Raw genomic sequence first — 17,765 nt, forward strand, 5'->3', positions numbered from 1 at the left:
GAAAGAGGAAAGAGGAAAGAGGAAAGAGGAAAGAAGGAAAGAGGAAAGAAGGAAAAGGAGGCAAAATGAAAGGAAAAAATAAAAGAGAAAAGGGGAGAAAGGTAAAAAGAAAAGCAGAAAAAATGAAAAAGGGAAAAATGAAAACGTTGAAAAAGGGAAAAAGGGAAAAGTGGGAAAGAAAAAAGCAAAAGAAAAAAGAAACTAAAATGAAAAAAGGGGGGAAAGAAAAAAGAAAAAAGGAAAAAAGGAGAAAGGAAAAAGAAAAGTAATGAAGGGAAAAAAGAACAGAAAATGGGGAAAGGGAAAAGGAGAAAAGCAGAAAAAGAAAGAAGTGGAAAGATGAAAAAGTGGAAAAGGAGAAAAATGGGGCAAAGGAGAAAAAGGAAACAGAAAACGGGAAAAGGAGAGAAAGGAGGAAAGAAAGGGGAAAGAAGGAGGAGAAAGGAGGAGAAAAGGAGGAGGAAAGGAAGGAGGAAAGGAAGGAGGAAAGGAAGGAGGAAAGGAAGGAGGAAAGGAAGGAGACAAGAAGGAGACAAGAAGGAGACAAGAAGAGAAGAAAAAGAAAAGGAAAAAAGGGAAGGGGGAAAGGGGGAAAAGGGAAAAAGGGAGAAATAGGGAAAAAAGAGTGAGAAAGGAAATAGAAAAAGGAATAAAGAGAAAGATAAAAGAAATAGGGGAAGAAGAAAAAAGCAAAAAAGGGAAAAGGGAACAGAAAAGGGATGAAAAATGAAAAAGGGGAAAAGAAAGAAGGAAAGAGAAAGGGGGGAAAGAAGAAATTGAAGGAAAAGAAGACATCCAATTGGAGGGGGAAGCAGGGAAAGGAGCAGCCTGAGTGCTGGAGCGTGCCTGTCGCTCTGCACAGGAGGAGCATTTAATCCCCAGCTCTGCCCAAACGCAGCCACATTGTTCCTTAAAGCCTCTAAACTAGTCCCTAACAGAGACTGGATTAGGTTAGGCCAGATGTCAGGGCTCCTCCAAAACAATGCAGGGTTGTGCATCTCATCCCATCCCTCATTAAAGGAGATTAAGGGCATTTCCTACAGACAAGCAAAGCAACCAAGTCGCTGCAGCCCGGATGAATGGCACCGTAATGAGGTGTCAGGGTGGAGAATGGTTGCACATCCCTTCAGAAAGAAAACCTCCTCATCATGTATAGCAATAATAAAAGAATCTGAGCCCTAGAAGCTCATAAAAAGCACGTGGGGATTATGAGAAGGCAATGTGGCACAGAGGCAGGGTGGAAGAGGAGCAAAGGGAAGGCACCGGCTGCAGAATCCGTGCCTGTTTCTGAGCGGGATGGAAAAGCCTTTCCCGGTTATCTGCCTCGACACAGGCTTTCTGTTGACTTCTCACTTTCATGTCAAATGAATTTGGGAAGAAAAAAGGAACCTGACAGCAACTTGAAGGGCATTAGTGGCATTTTGACTCCCTTTTTCTCTGTTCAGATGAAGGCAGGAGGCGCAGCGCTGCCCTGGTCCCAGTGCCCCAACCTCTGCCCACGGGGTTGTGACGCTCATGAGCCCTCACCTACACGTGGGGAGATACAGAGTCCCAGCATGGTGGGGTGGGAAGAGCCCTGCAGAGCTGCTGCAGCCCCAGCCCCTGCTCCAGCAGCTGCCCCTGGCTCAGGGGGCACAGCAACGTGTCCAGCTGGGGTTGGAAACCTCCTGAGCAGGAGCCTCCACACCCTCCCTGGGCAGCCTGGGCCAGGGCTCCCTCCCCTCAGCACCAAAGCACTTGCTCCTCCTATTCAAGTGGCACTTGTTGTGTTCCAGCTTTTGTCCATCACCCCTTGTCCTACCACTGGCCACCACACAGCAAACACTGGCCCCAGCCTCTGGCCACCCACCCTGTAGGGACTGAGCAGCATTGAGAAGAGCTCCCCTCAGAATCACAGAGTGGTGGGGGTTGGAATAGAGCTCTAAAGACCATCTAGTCCAACCCCCTGCTCAAGCAGGTTCCCCTCACTCAGGGGACACAAGAACGTGTCCAGGTGGGTTTGGAAGTTTGAAGGTTTGGTTACTTTCTGTCTTCTTTTCCACATCTAACTTGGGGGTTTTGCAGTTGAGTCGTTGCTCTGTGGTGAGAAGAGACCTGTGAATGGTTCCATCCTGGGGGCTGAGGATGCTCAGGGGTTTTGGGAACCAGCCACCTCCATCCCAGCTGTGGCCAAGGGAGACATCATCTCAGGATGGAATTACACAGAATCCAGCATGGTGGGGTGTGCAGGGCCCTGCAGAGCTGCTGCAGCCCCAGCCCCTGCTCCAGCAGCTTCCCCTGGCTCAGGGGCACAGCAACGTGTCCAGCTGGGGTTGGAAACCTCCTGAGCAGGAGCCTCCACACCCTCCCTGGGCAGCCTGGGCCAGGGCTCCCTCACTCAAACACTCCAACACTTTCTCCTGATGTTTCAATGCAACTGGTTGTGTTCCAGCTTCAGCCCATCACCCCTTGTCCTGTTGCTGGATACCACAGAACAAAGTGCTGCCCCAACCTCCTGACACCCACCAGGGAGATATTTGTCACTATTCATGAGCTCCCCCTGAGCTCAGGCTCCTCTTCTCCAGACTGAACAGCCCCAGGTGCCACAGCCTTTCCTCACAAGGAAGATGCTCCAGTGCCCTCAGCACCTTGGCAGCCCTGCACTGGCCTCTCTGCAGCACTGCCCTGTCTCTGCTGAGCTGGGCAGCCCAGCACTGGCCACAAAGACACAGTGGGGCACAACTCAAGACGTGCCAGCAAAATGGGAAGCAAGGAGAGGCTTCCTTGGCAGGGGACAGCAGGAGCTGCATGAAATGAGCTCAGTGTGAGACCTGGGGGCAGTGGCAGTGCTGCAAGAGAGAGGAGACCACTGCTGAATGGTGACCTCCACATACCCTCAGCAGACACTTTTGCTGGTCAGCAGAAGCCAGAGACATGGCATCAAATGGCCCCATCACTGGAAGTGTTCAAGCTGTGGTTGGACAGGGCTTTGAGCAACCTGACTTAGTCCCTCTCAATGAGAGGAAGCTCTTCAAAGGCCTCTTCCAACCCAAAGCATCCAATGATTCCATGAACTGGGTGATGAGTTGGGCTGTCCAGCTGGCTATGGACATCTGGAAACCATTGCTAAGAGACCCAAAGAAGCCAGAAATGCACCCACTGGGAAGGGGAGGGAAGGGGAGGGAAGGGGAGGGAAGGGGAGGGAAGGGGAGGGAAGGGGAGGGAAGGGGAGGGAAGGATGACAGAGGGAGGCCTGAGTGTCCAAGCCACCTGGCACACAACAGCTCAGCCTCCTGGAAGGATGGTGACTGGCAGAGACAGTGGCTTCTTCTCCTGGAGGAGAACATCCATACCATAGAATCATTGACTTGTTATGGTTGGAAAAGACCTTTAAGGTCATCAAGTCCATCCAGTCACCTCACACTGCCAAGCCCATCACTAAACCACATCCCTCAGCACCTCAGCTCTGTGTCTTTTGAGTATCTCCAGGGATGGGGACTCCTCCACCTCCCTGGGCAGCCTGTCCCAGTGCTTAACAACCCTCCCAGTGAAGAAACTCTTCCTTTGGCCCAACCTAAACCTCCTCTAGAACAACTTCAATCCATTTCTTTGTGTCCTGTCATTCATTACTGGAGAGATTAACCCCCACCTCACTACAACTCCCCTTCAAGTAGCTGTAGAGAATAATCATATCCCCTCTCAGCCTCCTCTGAACATCCCCAGCTCCCTCAGCTGCCCCTCATAAGACCTCCTCCCTTTGCTCTGGGGAAGTGGCACTTGCAGCCATCACTGTGCTTGAGCACCAGCTCGTTTCAGAGCCTGCATCACCCTCTTTCAGTGCCAAAGCCTGTGATGAGGACCCAAGCCAAGCTCAGGAGGCTCTCATTTTCATCTTCAGTCCATTCCACGTGCTCCAGGCCAAGGAACAGACAGAAAAGAAGAAAACAAAACTAAACCACATGAGCTTATCCTCTGCTGACAAGCCTTTTCTACTGAGCAGGCATTTCTCTGACAAATGTTATATTGTCTTGTTCTTTACTTATTTATAGTGCTGGAGGGGTAAGACTGTCCCTCAAGAGGTGCTGTTCAGCCTTCTGAAGGAATTCTCTGAGCTTCTCCACCAGTGCCAGGCTGGTACTTGCAGACAGGTTACTTTTAAACACGTGCACCAGTATTTTAGAAGAAAACCCTTCAAAGTGGGTCACTGTTTTAACTCACCCATCCAGGGATCACAAACAACAGCCACTACACAAAGCAGTGTCTGCTCCCAGAAAAGTGGCTGTGGTTCTCCATGAGAGGATGAGCTGGGGTCTGCTGGGGGTGATGGTGAACCCTCCTTCTCCCACCAGTGCTCTCTGCTGCCTTTGTCACAGTTTCCTGCCTTTTCATCCTCATCTCCTCCTTCCAGCCAAGGTGTGTTGTGGTGGAGGATCCCAGCCACTATGACAGATGCCCTACTGACCTTTCTAGCAGCTTCCACAATCCTACAGCACCCTCAAGCCCAGAAGGCTCCTGGCCAAGGTCTAGGAATGATGACACCAAGCTGGGCAGGTGAGTAGATCTGCTTGAGGACAGGAAGGGGCTGCACAGGGCCCTGGAGCCATGGGCTGAGGGCAAGGGGCTGAGGTTGCACAAGGGCAAGTGCTGGGTCCTGCCCTTGGGCCACCCCAAGGCCAGGCAGCTCCAGGCTGGGGCAGAGGGGCTGGAAACTGCTGCAGGGAAAGGGCCTGGGGGGGTTGGTGCCAGGGGCTGAACAGGAGCCAGCAGCGTGCCCAGGGGGGCAAGAAGGCCAGTGGCAGCCTGGCTGGGCTCAGCAGGGGGGTGGCAGCAGCCCCAGGGCAGGGATTGTCCCCTGTGCTGGGCCCTGGGGAGGCTGCAGCTCCAGGGCTGTGCTCAGTGCTGGGCCCCTCACTCCCTGCCACAGGGACACTGAGGGGCTGCAGCTCCAGGGCTGTGCTCAGTGCTGGGCCCCTCACTCCCTGCCACAGGGACACTGAGGGGCTGCAGCTCCAGGGCTGTGCTCAGTGCTGGGCCCCTCACTCCCTGCCACAGGGACACTGAGGGGCTGCAGCTCCAGGGCTGTGCTCAGTGCTGGGCCCCTCACTCCCTGCCACAGGGACACTGAGGGGCTGCAGGGAGAGGAGAAGATGCACTGGGAAGCTCTGGGCTGCACGAGGGTACCTGAGGCAAAGGTTCAATCTGCAGAAAAGGAGGCTCAGAGGAGACCTGATCACTCTCTGACTCCCTCACAGGAGGCTGTGGCAACAGGGGTGTCTCTTCTCCCAAGTCTAGAGACATGGGACAAGAGGAAAGGGGCTCAGGCTGCCCCAGGGGAGGTTGAGGCTGGAGCTGAGGCAGAACTGTTTCCCTGAGAGGGGTGTCAGCCCCTGTGCCAGGCTGCCCAGGGAGCTGGGGCAGTGCCCAGCCCTGGAGGGACCCCAAAGCCCTGTGGCTGAGCTGCTGAGGGCTGTGGGTCAGTGCTGGCTGTGGCTCTGTGAGGTGAGGGCTTGGACCCAAAGATCTTAAAAGCCTTTTCCCCCTGAAACAGTTCTGTGACTCTACACACAACCTGGACTCTCAGGTTTACTGGTGCCACCACATGAACCAGACACAGAGCCCAGGAGCACCAGCAGCCTCTCTGCCATGTGTCAGCACAGTCCTTCCCCCATCACAAGTCCCCAGTGGCAGTCAGGGGCTGTGTGGGGACAGGCCATCCCCTCAGCCCCTCCTGAGTGACAACCTCCCCAACGCCAACAGCAGCAAAGGGACTGCAAGGCCTGAGCAAATCAGAGCCCTCCAAGAGCTGCATTCCTGCCAAGCCCAGGGAGACAAAGGGGGAGGAGTGAAAAGGAGAATCAATAAATCTGAGCCTCATTCATGATGATCTGCAGCTCTTATTAAGTAAATTAATTGAAGTTAATTTAACTCGATCATGGCTCCCGATCACAGTGATTTACTGAGGGGGAAATTGCATTAGGAAAGGCCACACTGCCTAGATAGGAGAAGGGAAGAAAATTAGATCCACTTAGCAATGTGAATTAATATGGAAATAGCAGGTGTAAATTCAACCTTATCAGGAGAGGGAAAATTATCTTCATAAATTTGGAGGAACAGCCCCCAAGTTGCTTATAAATCTCTTTAAAACAAAAATATTGCCAAAAGTGTGGTAAAATTAATTTCCAATACACTCCCAACCCATGGCCTGGAGGCAGAGGCAGGGGGGTGCTGAGGGCAGCCCTGCAGCCAGGGAGGACACAAGCCAGGGCTCAGCAGCCAGTGCCTCCAGAGCTGCAGTGGCCCCTCCTCTCACTCTCCTGCCTCCTCTGCCTCTCAGCCTGTTGTTTTAAGTGTTGATGGTGATGAGGGTGATGTCCCAGGTGCATCAGTGAGGTTTCTTGCTGGAAAGTGAAGTGTGGATACCCAAAAAGAGAGAGGGGAATGTCAGACACACCTTTAGTGGCAGCAAATTCATGGTACAGGTGAGAACACAGCCCCTGGCTGGAGTTATTAAGGCAGTGTATCAAACCTGCAGAGATCAGTGTCTGTGTGAAAGCATTGCACAGCACTTTTAGACCCTCCAAAACCTTGGGTTTAGAGTAAGAACCTCCCCTTCTAACTGAAAACACTCTGGGAGTAGCACTTGACTTGAGCACCATCAGCTGTTTCACATCACACTCCTGGCTTCAAGTGAGAAGGATGTTAGAAGCAGCCAGCTGAGCCATTCAGTGCCTGACCCAGTGCAGCAGATGAGCTCTTGGCTCGTTGCTTCCCACAGCTCCAAGAGGATGGAGCAAAGAAACCCATACCAAGCAGAGGAGGAGCATTTGCCACGTGCCTCCTGCAGGCAGCCCCAGTGCTGGATCACACACAGGGAAGGGAGAGGCTGAGCAAGAGATTTATGGCTTCTTTCAAATATGATTGTTTTAATTTGCTGATGGCACTTTGTCAAGGTTTGCCTGAAACAGCTGTAAGAGCTCAACTGCAGCAATTAATGAAGTCACAGATTAATATGGATAAAATCATTCTCCAAGTAGGAGCTCTCAGCCAATCCCAGCAGCATGAGCAGGGCTCTCCTCCACAGCATCGCTGCTTACCTCACAACACCCACCAGCAGCAGCCAGACACTCAGACAATCATAGTTATAGAGTGGTGGGGGTTGGGAGGGACCTTCAGAGTTCATCCAGTGCAAGCCCCCTGCAGAAGCAGCTCCCACCTAGAGCAGCTCACACAGGAACGTGGCCAGCTGGGGCTTGAAGCCCTCCAAGGAAGGAGCCTCCTGCTCTAACACTGCCTTGAAGTCCCTGCCTAAAGCTCCTGCCCTCCTTGCCTCTCACTCTGGGTCCTTCATCCATCAACCGTCCAGAGAGAATCAAAGAATCATTGAGGTTGGAAAAGATCTTTGAGGGTATCAAGACCAACTGCTGACTCAGCACTGCCAATCCCACCACTGACCCACAGCCCTCAGCACCTCAGCCCCATGGCTCTGGGACCCATCCAGGGCTGGGCACTGCCCCAGCTCCCTGGGCAGCCTGGCACAGGGGCTGACACCCCTCTCAGGGAAACAGTTCTGCCTCAGCTCCAGCCTCACCCTCCCCTGGGACACCCTGAGCCCCTTTCCTCTTGTCCTACATCAGGTTCCTCACAGCTCCATCTAACCTGACCTTGGAAGTTTCCAGGGATGGGGCATCTAAAGCCTCTCTGGGTGACCTCTCTTGCCTTCTCTTACCACTGGTGGCTGAAAGAGATTCACAAGTTGGGCTCCTACACCACCAGGACTGCAGTTCTGGGCAATGCCCTGTCCCAGCATGACACAATTCTCACTCTAAAACCCATCAGCTGGCAAAACCACCACCATGGTTTTGCCTCTGGGAAAGCCACTGCAGAACCAAACCCAACAGAGAGCAGGTACAAGAGGGAGATCCCCCTCTCCCAGGATAAAACTGGAGCTGATGAGCCTTGCTTGGCTCACATTTTCTCTTTCAAGGTCCCAGCTGAGACATATTAATGGTGGAGAAACACTAAAGCAGCACTTTTGCCCCATATTCCTTGCAGAAACATTAAACCAAAGCAAACCAGGCCCAAAATTCAATGTTTGCTATGATGAATGGGTCAGATTTCAACAAGGGCAGTGATGGAGGGAGACATTTCCTCCTTGTAGCAGGAACAGAAAGCAGCAGCTGTTCCCACCTGAAGAAAAGGAGGAAGATTTGCTCAAAACAGCTGGATCAGGACCAAAAAAGCAAGCAGCATGCTGAGCTGGGGGTGGGAAAGGGCAAGACAAGTGTTGATGTGCCTGTAAACACACTCACTAGGGGCAAGTTGAGTTGCACATCAACAACTGTAGCTACAGCAGTGACCAGAGTCAGCATTACACCAGTGCTCCAGGAGACAGGAGATTAAAAGCCAGGGGAAAGCAATCTCCACCTGCACACAAAGTGTAATTACCAGCAGCAAATGAGGAGGCTCTGGGAAGCCACACAATGGAAGGATTCACCACAACACACTGAGGCACCCACAACACAGGAGCCACACTTTGAAAAAGTGATGAGAATGTTTTTAGATGAGCTGCTTTTGGGGCTGAAGGACAACCACAACAGTTACTCCAGTGATGGTCTGGCTCTGTGGCATGGTCTGAGAGCAGGACCAAGCAAGAACACCCACAGGGAGGGAAGATGCACACATGTGCTGCCCTGACTCAAGGAAGAAACAGGGGGAGGGAGAACAGGTAAGAGTGAGTGCAGCAAATCTGGGTGACACAGAGAAGCAGCACTTTAAACCTGAGGCTGGTGCAGCCTGTGAGATGAGGAGTTCCTCAACCAGGAGCTTAGAAACAAATACCCAGCAGAACAGACCTGATTGGATACAGTTTGCAAAGAAACACCTTATGTAAACCATCTCTGTACCTGGGACTTTGCCTCATCACCATGAAGTCTTCCAAATCCAACCCTCCCTTCAGATACCAACGCTTCACAGTACCACAAAATCCACCAGGGTGGGGTGTGCAGGGACCCCCAGAGCTGCCCCAGCCCCAGCCCCTGCTCCAGCAGCTGCCCCTGGCTCAGGGGCACAGCAACGTGTCCAGCTGGGGTTGGAAACCTCCTGAGCAGGAGCCTCCACACCCTCCCTGGGCAGCCTGGGCCAGGGCTCCCTCCCCTCAGCACCAAAGGACTTGCTCCTTGGGCCAGGGGCACTGCCTGTGTGCCAGTTTATGTCTGTTACCCCTTGTCCTGCCACTGGCCACCACACATCAAACACTGGCCCCAGCCTCTGGCCACCCACCCTGCAGGGACTGAGCAGCACTGAGAAGGGCCCCTGAGCTCAGGCTTCTCTTCCCCAGGCTGAACAGCCCCAGGGCTGCAGCCTTTGCTCCTCACACATGTTGCAGCCCCTCAGCACCTTGGCAGCCCTGCACTGGCCTCTCTGCAGCACTGCCCTGGCTCTGCTCAGCTGGGAGCCCAGCACTGACACAGGGCTCCAGATGAGCCTCAGCAGAGGGACAGAACCTTCCTCACCCCGCTGCCCACACTCTTCCTCATGCCCCCTGCCCCACGTTTCATCTGCTGCCCCCCAGCACTGCCAGGTCCCTCTCCTGGAGCTGCTCCCCAGCAGGTGCCCCCCAGCCTGTGCTGGTGCTGGGCTGGTTCCTCCCCAGGGCAGGACTCTCCCTGCCCCTCAGCAGCTTCTCTGTGCCCAACTCTCAGCCTGCCCAGCTCTCCCTGCCTGGCAGCTCAGTCTCTGGTGCATCAGCCCCTGCTCCCAGTTTGGTGTCAAATAGCAAAATAAGAGCAGGACAGGCTCTCTTTGCCCAAAATACTGTCTGTGACAGTGGCAAACCAGCATTTGAGGGGAAGGAGAAGTCATTCTCACCCTAAGAACAGCCAGAATCTGTGTTACAACCAACACCATCAGTTCCAACAGCACCTTTTTCCAGAGTATCAATTACCAGAACACCCTTTTCCCTTATCCACAAGTTTCAGCCTCTGCCTTGGCCTCTGAGATGTTCCCTGCTAACATTTGCTCCAGGGCCAGGCTGATGCTCCAGAGATAACCCAGGAAGAAGCAAGTTTGTGCCTGCACCTACCTCCTGGTGCAGGTTTGATGCATCTGCCTCCATCACACTTTCAACAAGCTCCTCTGACCTCATTAGCAGGCTTGACCATGCCTAATTAACAGGCCACATCTATCTCTACAACAAGCAGTGAGTTCACTTAGACTTCACATAGACCTGGGTGTTTATTCATCTTCCTTACAGCTTCTTTAACTGCTTGGCAACAATTCATTCCAACAGGGAACAAACATGAGGCTGCAGACTGCTGCTGGCTGCCTCCAGCTAACGTGATCACTATCAACATTTCACCCTTGGAGTCAATAAAACCCTCTGTAGAAGCAGCTAAACAAACAGAGAAATTAAGCCACCACCATGCAATGGTAATAACACAGAGCCAAGCTGGGAGCTCCCTCTGCAAGCCCTGTGCCAAGCAAGCTGCATTCCAAGGAGAGCAGGATTACCTGCATGTCCCAGGGCGCCTGGGTTTCCAGCTGGGACCTGGGCTGCTGAAGGATGATGAGGATGGAGACACCACCTGCTTCTTCACTATCCTGTAGCGGGTCTTTATCACCTTGCTGGCTGGGGGGCTCCTTATGAAGTGCAAGCTGGTACCTACAAGAAAGCAAATGGCAAAAAAAGGGCTTGAAATTGAGGTGTGTGGGGATAGAAGGGACATCACCAAAGGAAGCCCTACACCCAACCCTTTAGCACCAGCAGAAGTCCCCTGGGCTGTGTCAGCCATGGGACCACCATGGTTGATGGCAACAGAGAGGTTTTGCTGGGTATGGGAGTGTTTGGCTTCACCAGCCCAGCAGCAAAATCAGGCTGGATCAGTTGTATGAGGTTTAGTAACACCAAGACCTGGGTCCTGCCCCTGGGCCACCCCAAGGCCAGGCAGCTCCAGGCTGGGGCAGAGGGGCTGGGAACTGCTGCAGGGAAAGGGCCTGGGGGGGTTGGTGCCAGGGGCTGAACAGGAGCCAGCAGCGTGCCCAGGGGGGCAAGAAGGCCAGTGGCAGCCTGGCTGGGCTCAGCAGTGGGGTGGCAGCAGCCCCAGGGCAGGGATTGTCCCCTGTGCTGGGCCCTGGGGAGGCTGCAGCTCCAGGGCTGTGCTCAGTGCTGGGCCCCTCACTCCCTGCCACAGGGACACTGAGGGGCTGCAGCTCCAGGGCTGTGCTCAGTGCTGGGCCCCTCACTCCCTGCCACAGGGACACTGAGGGGCTGCAGCTCCAGGGCTGTGCTCAGTGCTGGGCCCCTCACTCCCTGCCACAGGGACACTGAGGGGCTGCAGCTCCAGGGCTGTGCTCAGTGCTGGGCCCCTCACTCCCTGCCACAGGGACACTGAGGGGCTGCAGCTCCAGGGCTGTGCTCAGTGCTGGGCCCCTCACTCCCTGCCACAGGGACACTGAGGGGCTGCAGCTCCAGGGCTGTGCTCAGTGCTGGGCCCCTCACTCCCTGCCACAGGGACACTGAGGGGCTGCAGCTCCAGGGCTGTGCTCAGTGCTGGGCGCCTCACTCCCTGCCACAGGGACACTGAGGGGCTGCAGCTCCAGGGCTGTGCTCAGTGCTGGGCGCCTCACTCCCTGCCACAGGGACACTGAGGGGCTGCAGCTCCAGGGCTGTGCTCAGTGCTGGGCGCCTCACTCCCTGCCACAGGGACACTGAGGGGCTGCAGCTCCAGGGCTGTGCTCAGTGCTGGGCCCCTCACTCCCTGCCACAGGGACACTGAGGGGCTGCAGCGGGGCCAGAGCCGGGCACTGAGCTGGGGAAGGGGCTGCAGCACAAGTGCTGTGAGGAGCAGCTGAGGGAATGGGGGTGTTGAGCCTGGAGAAGAGGAGCCTGAGGGCACACAGGAGCTCTCTGCAGCTCCCTCACAGGAGGCTGTGGTGCTGTTGGGTGGGTCACAGAATGGATTCAGCTGGGACAGCCCTTTCAGCCCACGGGGTGCAGCCTCTGTCCCAGCCCCATCAGCCACCAGCCCATTGCCCTCAGTGCAACACCCACCCAGCTCTGAAACCCCTCCAGGGCTGGTGACTCCAGCAGCTCCTTGGGCAGCTGTTCCAATGCCTGACAGCCCTGGCACCAAAGCAATCCCTCCTCACCTCCAGCCTCAACCTCCCCTGGCACAACTTGAGGCTGTTTCCTCTTGTTCTGTTGCTCATTACTGGGGAGAACAGACCAACACCCACCTCACTACAGGTTTCTTTCAGGCCAAGAGGAAAGGGGCTCAGGCTGCCCCAGGGGAGGTTGAGGTTGGAGCTGAGGCAGAACTGTTTCCCTGAGAGGGGTGTCAGCCCTGTGCCAGGCTGCCCAGGGAGCTGGGGCAGTGCCCAGCCCTGGAGGGCTCCCAGAGCCATGGGGCTGAGGTGCTGAGGGCTGTGGCTCAGTGTGGCTGTTGCTCTGTGAGGTGAGGGCTGGGACTGCAGCAGCTTCAGAGGCTTTTCCAACCCAAATGACTCTACAGTTTTATGCAACCTGTGACAGCTGAACACCACGTTCCCCAAGCACACCTTGGTCCCCAACACCTCCACTGGCAGCAGAGTTCCTCATTCCACCTCTCCTGCTCTCCTCACACTCCCAGGATTTCCCCCCAGCTGAACCCTTACAGTAACATCTTTGACTCTGGGTTTTTCTTCCACTTGATAGCCAGCAGGTTTTTTTTTCATGGCTTTAAGGAATGCATCTAATTGCCTGACTTTTATAACATCCAGCTATAACTGCCCAGATAATTAGAGCTGACACTACATGCTGAGACTGAGTCTTCTGCCTTTATGACTGATTTAAAGACAGGGCTGTTTTTCTTGGAGATCCTCTCATGAAAGTGATTGCAAGGTTGAGAGGGGAAAAGGGGAATCTTTATTTCCCCTGAATATGCTGCACCCATCCCCTGTTTGCCTCAGGGAGGGGATGGACATAAAGTTGTCTCCCAGGTGAGAAACAAACTGGTAATGTTGGGATGCTGGATGTGTGGCAAAGGAAGCAAAGCAGGGGGATGCATTGGAGAGCTGATACTGTCAGCAGAGAGGAGGGAGCAGCTTCCCCATCCTCCTGCAGCAATGGGAGTGCTGGGCTGTGGCTTTTACACTTACAGGGGGAGAATATTTTCCTTCCTGTGGCATTTCACACCAGGTTCAGGAGGGGTCTGGCAGCATGAATTTCCACTCCCAAACTCAGGCAGGGTTACAACTTGTGATGCAGGGAGGGGAAGAGAAAAGCAGCTCTGACACAACACACAAACCACTGGAGCCTTTCATAATAAAGATGATCACAATGCTCCTCAGTAGATCCCGTAGAGAGAAATGATCCCTGGGCAAGGAGCCTGTGGGGGGACTCACAGCCCTCAATGGTGCTTACAGAGCCCCAGGCCTGCTCGTGGCACCACACAGATTATCACTTTCTGTGGCAGGGATCAAACTTGGAAGGCATTGAGTATAAATAGGAGGGGGCTGCAGAGGGCCCTGGGCAGGCTGGAGCCATGGGCTGAGGGCAAGGGGCTGAGGTTGCACAACGGCAAGTGCTGGGTCCTGCCCTTGGACCACCCCAAGGCCAGGCAGCTCCAGGCTGGGGCAGAGGGGCTGGAAACTGCTGGAGGGAAAGGGCCTGGGGGGGTTGGTGCCAGGGGCTGAACAGGAGCCAGCAGCGTGCCCAGGGGGGCAAGAAGGCCAGTGGCAGCCTGGCTGGGCTCAGCAGTGGGGTGGCAGCAGCCCCAGGGCAGGGATTGTCCCCTGTGCTGGGCCCTGGGGAGGCTGCAGCTCCAGGGCTGTGCTCAGTGCTGGGCCCCTCACTCCCTGCCACAGGGACACTGAGGGGCTGCAGCTCCAGGGCTGTGTCAGTGCTGGGCCCCTCACTCCCTGCCACAGGGACACTGAGGGGCTGCAGCTCCAGGGCTGTGCTCAGTGCTGGGCCCCTCACTCCCTGCCACAGGGACACTGAGGGGCTGCAGCTCCAGGGCTGTGCTCAGTGCTGGGCCCCTCACTCCCTGCCACAGGGACACTGAGGGGCTGCAGCTCCAGGGCTGTGTCAGTGCTGGGCCCCTCACTCCCTGCCACAGCGACACTGAGGGGCTGCAGCTCCAGGGCTGTGCTCAGTGCTGGCCCCTCACTCCCTGCCACAGGGACACTGAGGGGCTGCAGCTCCAGGGCTGTGCTCAGTGCTGGGCCCCTCACTCCCTGCCACAGGGACACTGAGGGGCTGCAGCTCCAGGGCTGTGCTCAGTGCTGGGCCCCTCACTCACTGCCACAGGGACACTGAGGGGCTGCAGGGACAGGAGAAGATGCACTGGGCAGCTCTGGGCTGCACAAGGGTACCTGAGGCAAAGGTTCAGTCTGCAGAGAAGGAGGCTCAGAGGAGACCTGATCACTCACTGCAGCTCCCTCACAGGAGGCTGTAGCAACAGGGGGGTCTCTTCTCCCAAGTCTAGAGAGATGGGACAAGAGGAAAGGGGCTGGAGTTGCCCCAGGGGAGACTGAGGCTTGAGCTGAGGCAGAACTGTGTCCCTGAGAGGGGTGTCAGCCCCTGTGCCAGGCTGCCCAGGGAGCTGGGGCAGTGCCCAGCCCTGGAGGGATCCCAGAGCCGTGGGGCTGAGCTGCTGAGGGCTGTGGGTCAGTGGTGGCTGTGGCACTGTGGGGCTCAGGGCTGGGACTCCAGGAGCTTCAAGGGCTTTTCCAACCCAAATGATTGTATGACTCTACAAAATAGCCCAGGTAGCTCCAACCTGGCACCCTATTTGCCCAGGTGACAGTGTACAGGACCCCCAGACTCTGCACCATGCATGAAGCCAGGTTTAAGAGACAGTCTTTTACATCCCTCCAACTCCTACGCTGGACCCCTGTTTAATGAGTGATGACTGTTGATGATGCTTTCAGCCCTGGCACATTGCTGTTAACCACTGAGCATCTACAAAAGCAGTCATGCTACAAAGCACACTCCAAGTAGGAGCAAAGTCAGTCAACCAGCAAATGCTGAATGAACTGAAAAGCCAGAAAGTCACTGTCAGTAACTCCAAGAGCTTCTGGTGACGTGGGATAAAACCAAGAAGACATTAGAACAAAGCCAGATGTCTTGTGAGGCCCATGGCAACCTCCTGAAGTTCAAAGCTTGCAGATGGACTGGGGCAATCCCCAGTATCAGTGCACTGTGGGGGATGAAGGGATGGAGAGCAGCCCTGTGAAGGGCTCTGAGACGTTGGTGGATGAAGAACTGGATGTGACCTGACAAGGTGCACTTACAGCCCAGAAAGCCAACTGGCTCCTGGGCTGCATCCCCAGCAGCGTGGGCAGCAGGTTCTCTCCACTGTTCTGCTCTGGTGAGACCCCCCCCCAGAGCACTGCATCCAGCTCTGGGGGTCCTCAGCATCAGACAGTTATGGAGCTGTTGGAGCAAGTCTTGGAGATGCCACAGACATGGCCTGAGGCCCAGAACCCCTCTGCTGTGGAGACAGACTGAGAGAGTTGGGGTATTCAGCCTCCATGGACACCCTCTTGAAGCCTTTCATAGACTCATAGAAGCATTTAGGTTGGAAAGACTCATTGAGTCCAACCATTCCCCCAGCACTGCCAAGCCCACCACTAAGCCATGTCTCCAGGTCCCACAGCTACACAGTTCTGGTACCCCTCCAGGGATGGAGACTTCACCACCTCCCTGGGCAGCCTGTTCCAATGCTGAATAACCCTTTTGGTGAAGAATCTTTTCCTAACATCCAATCTAAACCTTCCCTGGCACAACCTGAGGCTGTTTCCTCCCATCCTGTCACTTGTTCCTTGGGAGAAAACACCAATCCCCACCTCACTACCTCCTGTCAGGGAGCTGCAGAGTGATAAGGTCTCAGCCTGCTCTTCTCCAGGATGAACACCTCCAGTTCCCTCAGCAGACTCATTCTCCAGACCCTTCCCCAGCTTTGTTGCTTTCAATACTTCAGTGGGGGTTGTTAAGAAAGACATTAAGAGATGTTTTACCAGCGCCTGTAGTGACAGGAGAAGGGGTGACAGCCTTAAATGGAAAGAGAGGAGGTTTAGACTGGATGTAAACAAGGAAGGTGGTGTTAAACCATGAGCAGAGGAACTGCAGACACCCATCGCTTCAGAGGTGAGGCAAGAACAGAGAAAGGAAAGAGACAGAAAGCAAATGGGTTTTCATTACTGCTTCCCTGGCCTGGGGCTTTTTATGTCAGACTAAATTCTTCGAGGCAGCAATTGCACCATTGTGGATGCTTTTAAAGCCCTTTGCAAGGTTTAAGCTCTAATTGTGGTTGTAATTGCTCACAAGCTCCAGCAAAGTTGGGCTGTTTTTCTTCAGAGGACTGTTTTTAGGCTTGCAAAATGGGACCTACAGAAGGACAGACATGCAAAGCCTGGCTGAGCCAATGTTGCACCAGCCCCAGCTGCAGGGAGGGCTGGTGGCTATGAGACCCTTTTGTCACCCCAGAGAATCACAGAATGGAATCACAGGATGGTTTCAGCTGGAAGGGACCTTTAAGCTCAGCCTCTGTCCCAGCCCCATCAGCCACCAGCCCATTGCCCTCAGTGCAACACCCACCCAGCTCTGAAACCCCTCCAGGGCTGGTGACTCCAGCAGCTCCCTGGGCAGCTGTTCCAATGCCTGACAGCCCTGGCACCAAAGCAATCCCTCCTAAAAGAGGTGTGGACATACCCAGCCTCTCATGGATACAGCACCAACCACATACCCAAAGCAACCCCTTGGCACTGGGGAAGGGGTAAGAGCCACAACCCCACAACCCTCCCCAGACACCAACAGCACGAGCTGAGGCTTTGTCGCCCTGACCTCACGCAATTATTAAGCTGGGAACTTGCTCAACACATTATTAACTTGGGTTGGTTTGGGTTGGTTTGGGTTGGTTTGGGTTGGTTTGCCTTTACTTAGGCTCTAGCTGCCACTAATCAACCCAGAGCTTCATCCATCTCCTGCCTGACATCACACCCCACCTCAAGCTCACACAAGAAGCAGAAGCCCCGAATGTGGTTTGGCGGCTTCCCCTCCCCTCCCTCCTTGCACAAACGGGCTGGCACCTGCTAAACTCTATTCCCCTGTGGTAATTGGATGGTGTATTCATGCCCAAGCTGCTCTTCTGAAAGTGCCTGCATGCAGGGCTCCAGCATTAACCACCTCCTGAAAGAGACTCTCCGACGAGCTCGCTCGTCTATTATTACTTGCTAGCTGAGGGGTTTTGTGTAGATAATCATGTTATTTAGATAGGATGTTGGTTTAATTCCCTTCATTACAGCCTCCCAGGGCTGTAATTTCTGTGCTCTGCATGATGTATTCCCCGTGGCACATTTCACTCAAATCAAACACTGGAGGCTTTTATTACAAACAATAGCCCGGCGTGGCGCGTTATCAGCGCAGCGCACACGCGCCCGCTCCTCGCCCACACCCACAGGTCACTCCTAATGACTAATCGATCTCATTAGCTTTCCTAATTAAAAACTTTACTACTGCAATGCAAGACAAACTACAAGACTGAAAAAAAACCCAACCTCCCTCACCACACCAAGCACACAACCCAAAAGTGCTTACATCATATTTGAATGGGATATGAGCATCGTTTATCAGCTTGGGCTCCAGCCCATCGCTTCCCTGGGAGCTGGTAAGGCTCTCAGGCAACTGCAGTGCCCATGGAACCAGCTGCTGGTGTAAAACCTAATGGTTGTTTGGAGATGGGTAATCTGCAGCCAAAACCTCTTGCCATAGTGCTCTGAAAAGGTCAAATGCCAGCCAGCACTCA

At 54.5% G+C, this 17,765-nt stretch overlaps 1 protein-coding gene across 2 annotated transcripts in view; it reads right to left on the reverse strand.

The window, feature by feature from the left end:
• The window catches only part of ZC3H3 (zinc finger CCCH-type containing 3), a 198,816-nt gene that overhangs the window by 102,145 nt on the left and 78,906 nt on the right, over positions 1–17,765 (reverse strand). For both annotated transcript variants that reach the window (XM_061995738.1, XM_061995737.1), the window contains exon 4: positions 10,489–10,639. In XM_061995738.1, the coding sequence (XP_061851722.1) occupies positions 10,489–10,639 (151 nt within the window). The remainder of the gene's footprint in view (positions 1–10,488; positions 10,640–17,765) is intronic.

The sequence above is a fragment of the Colius striatus genome, chromosome 4 (assembly GCF_028858725.1).
Source record: "Colius striatus isolate bColStr4 chromosome 4, bColStr4.1.hap1, whole genome shotgun sequence".
NCBI lineage: Eukaryota > Metazoa > Chordata > Aves > Coliiformes > Coliidae > Colius > Colius striatus.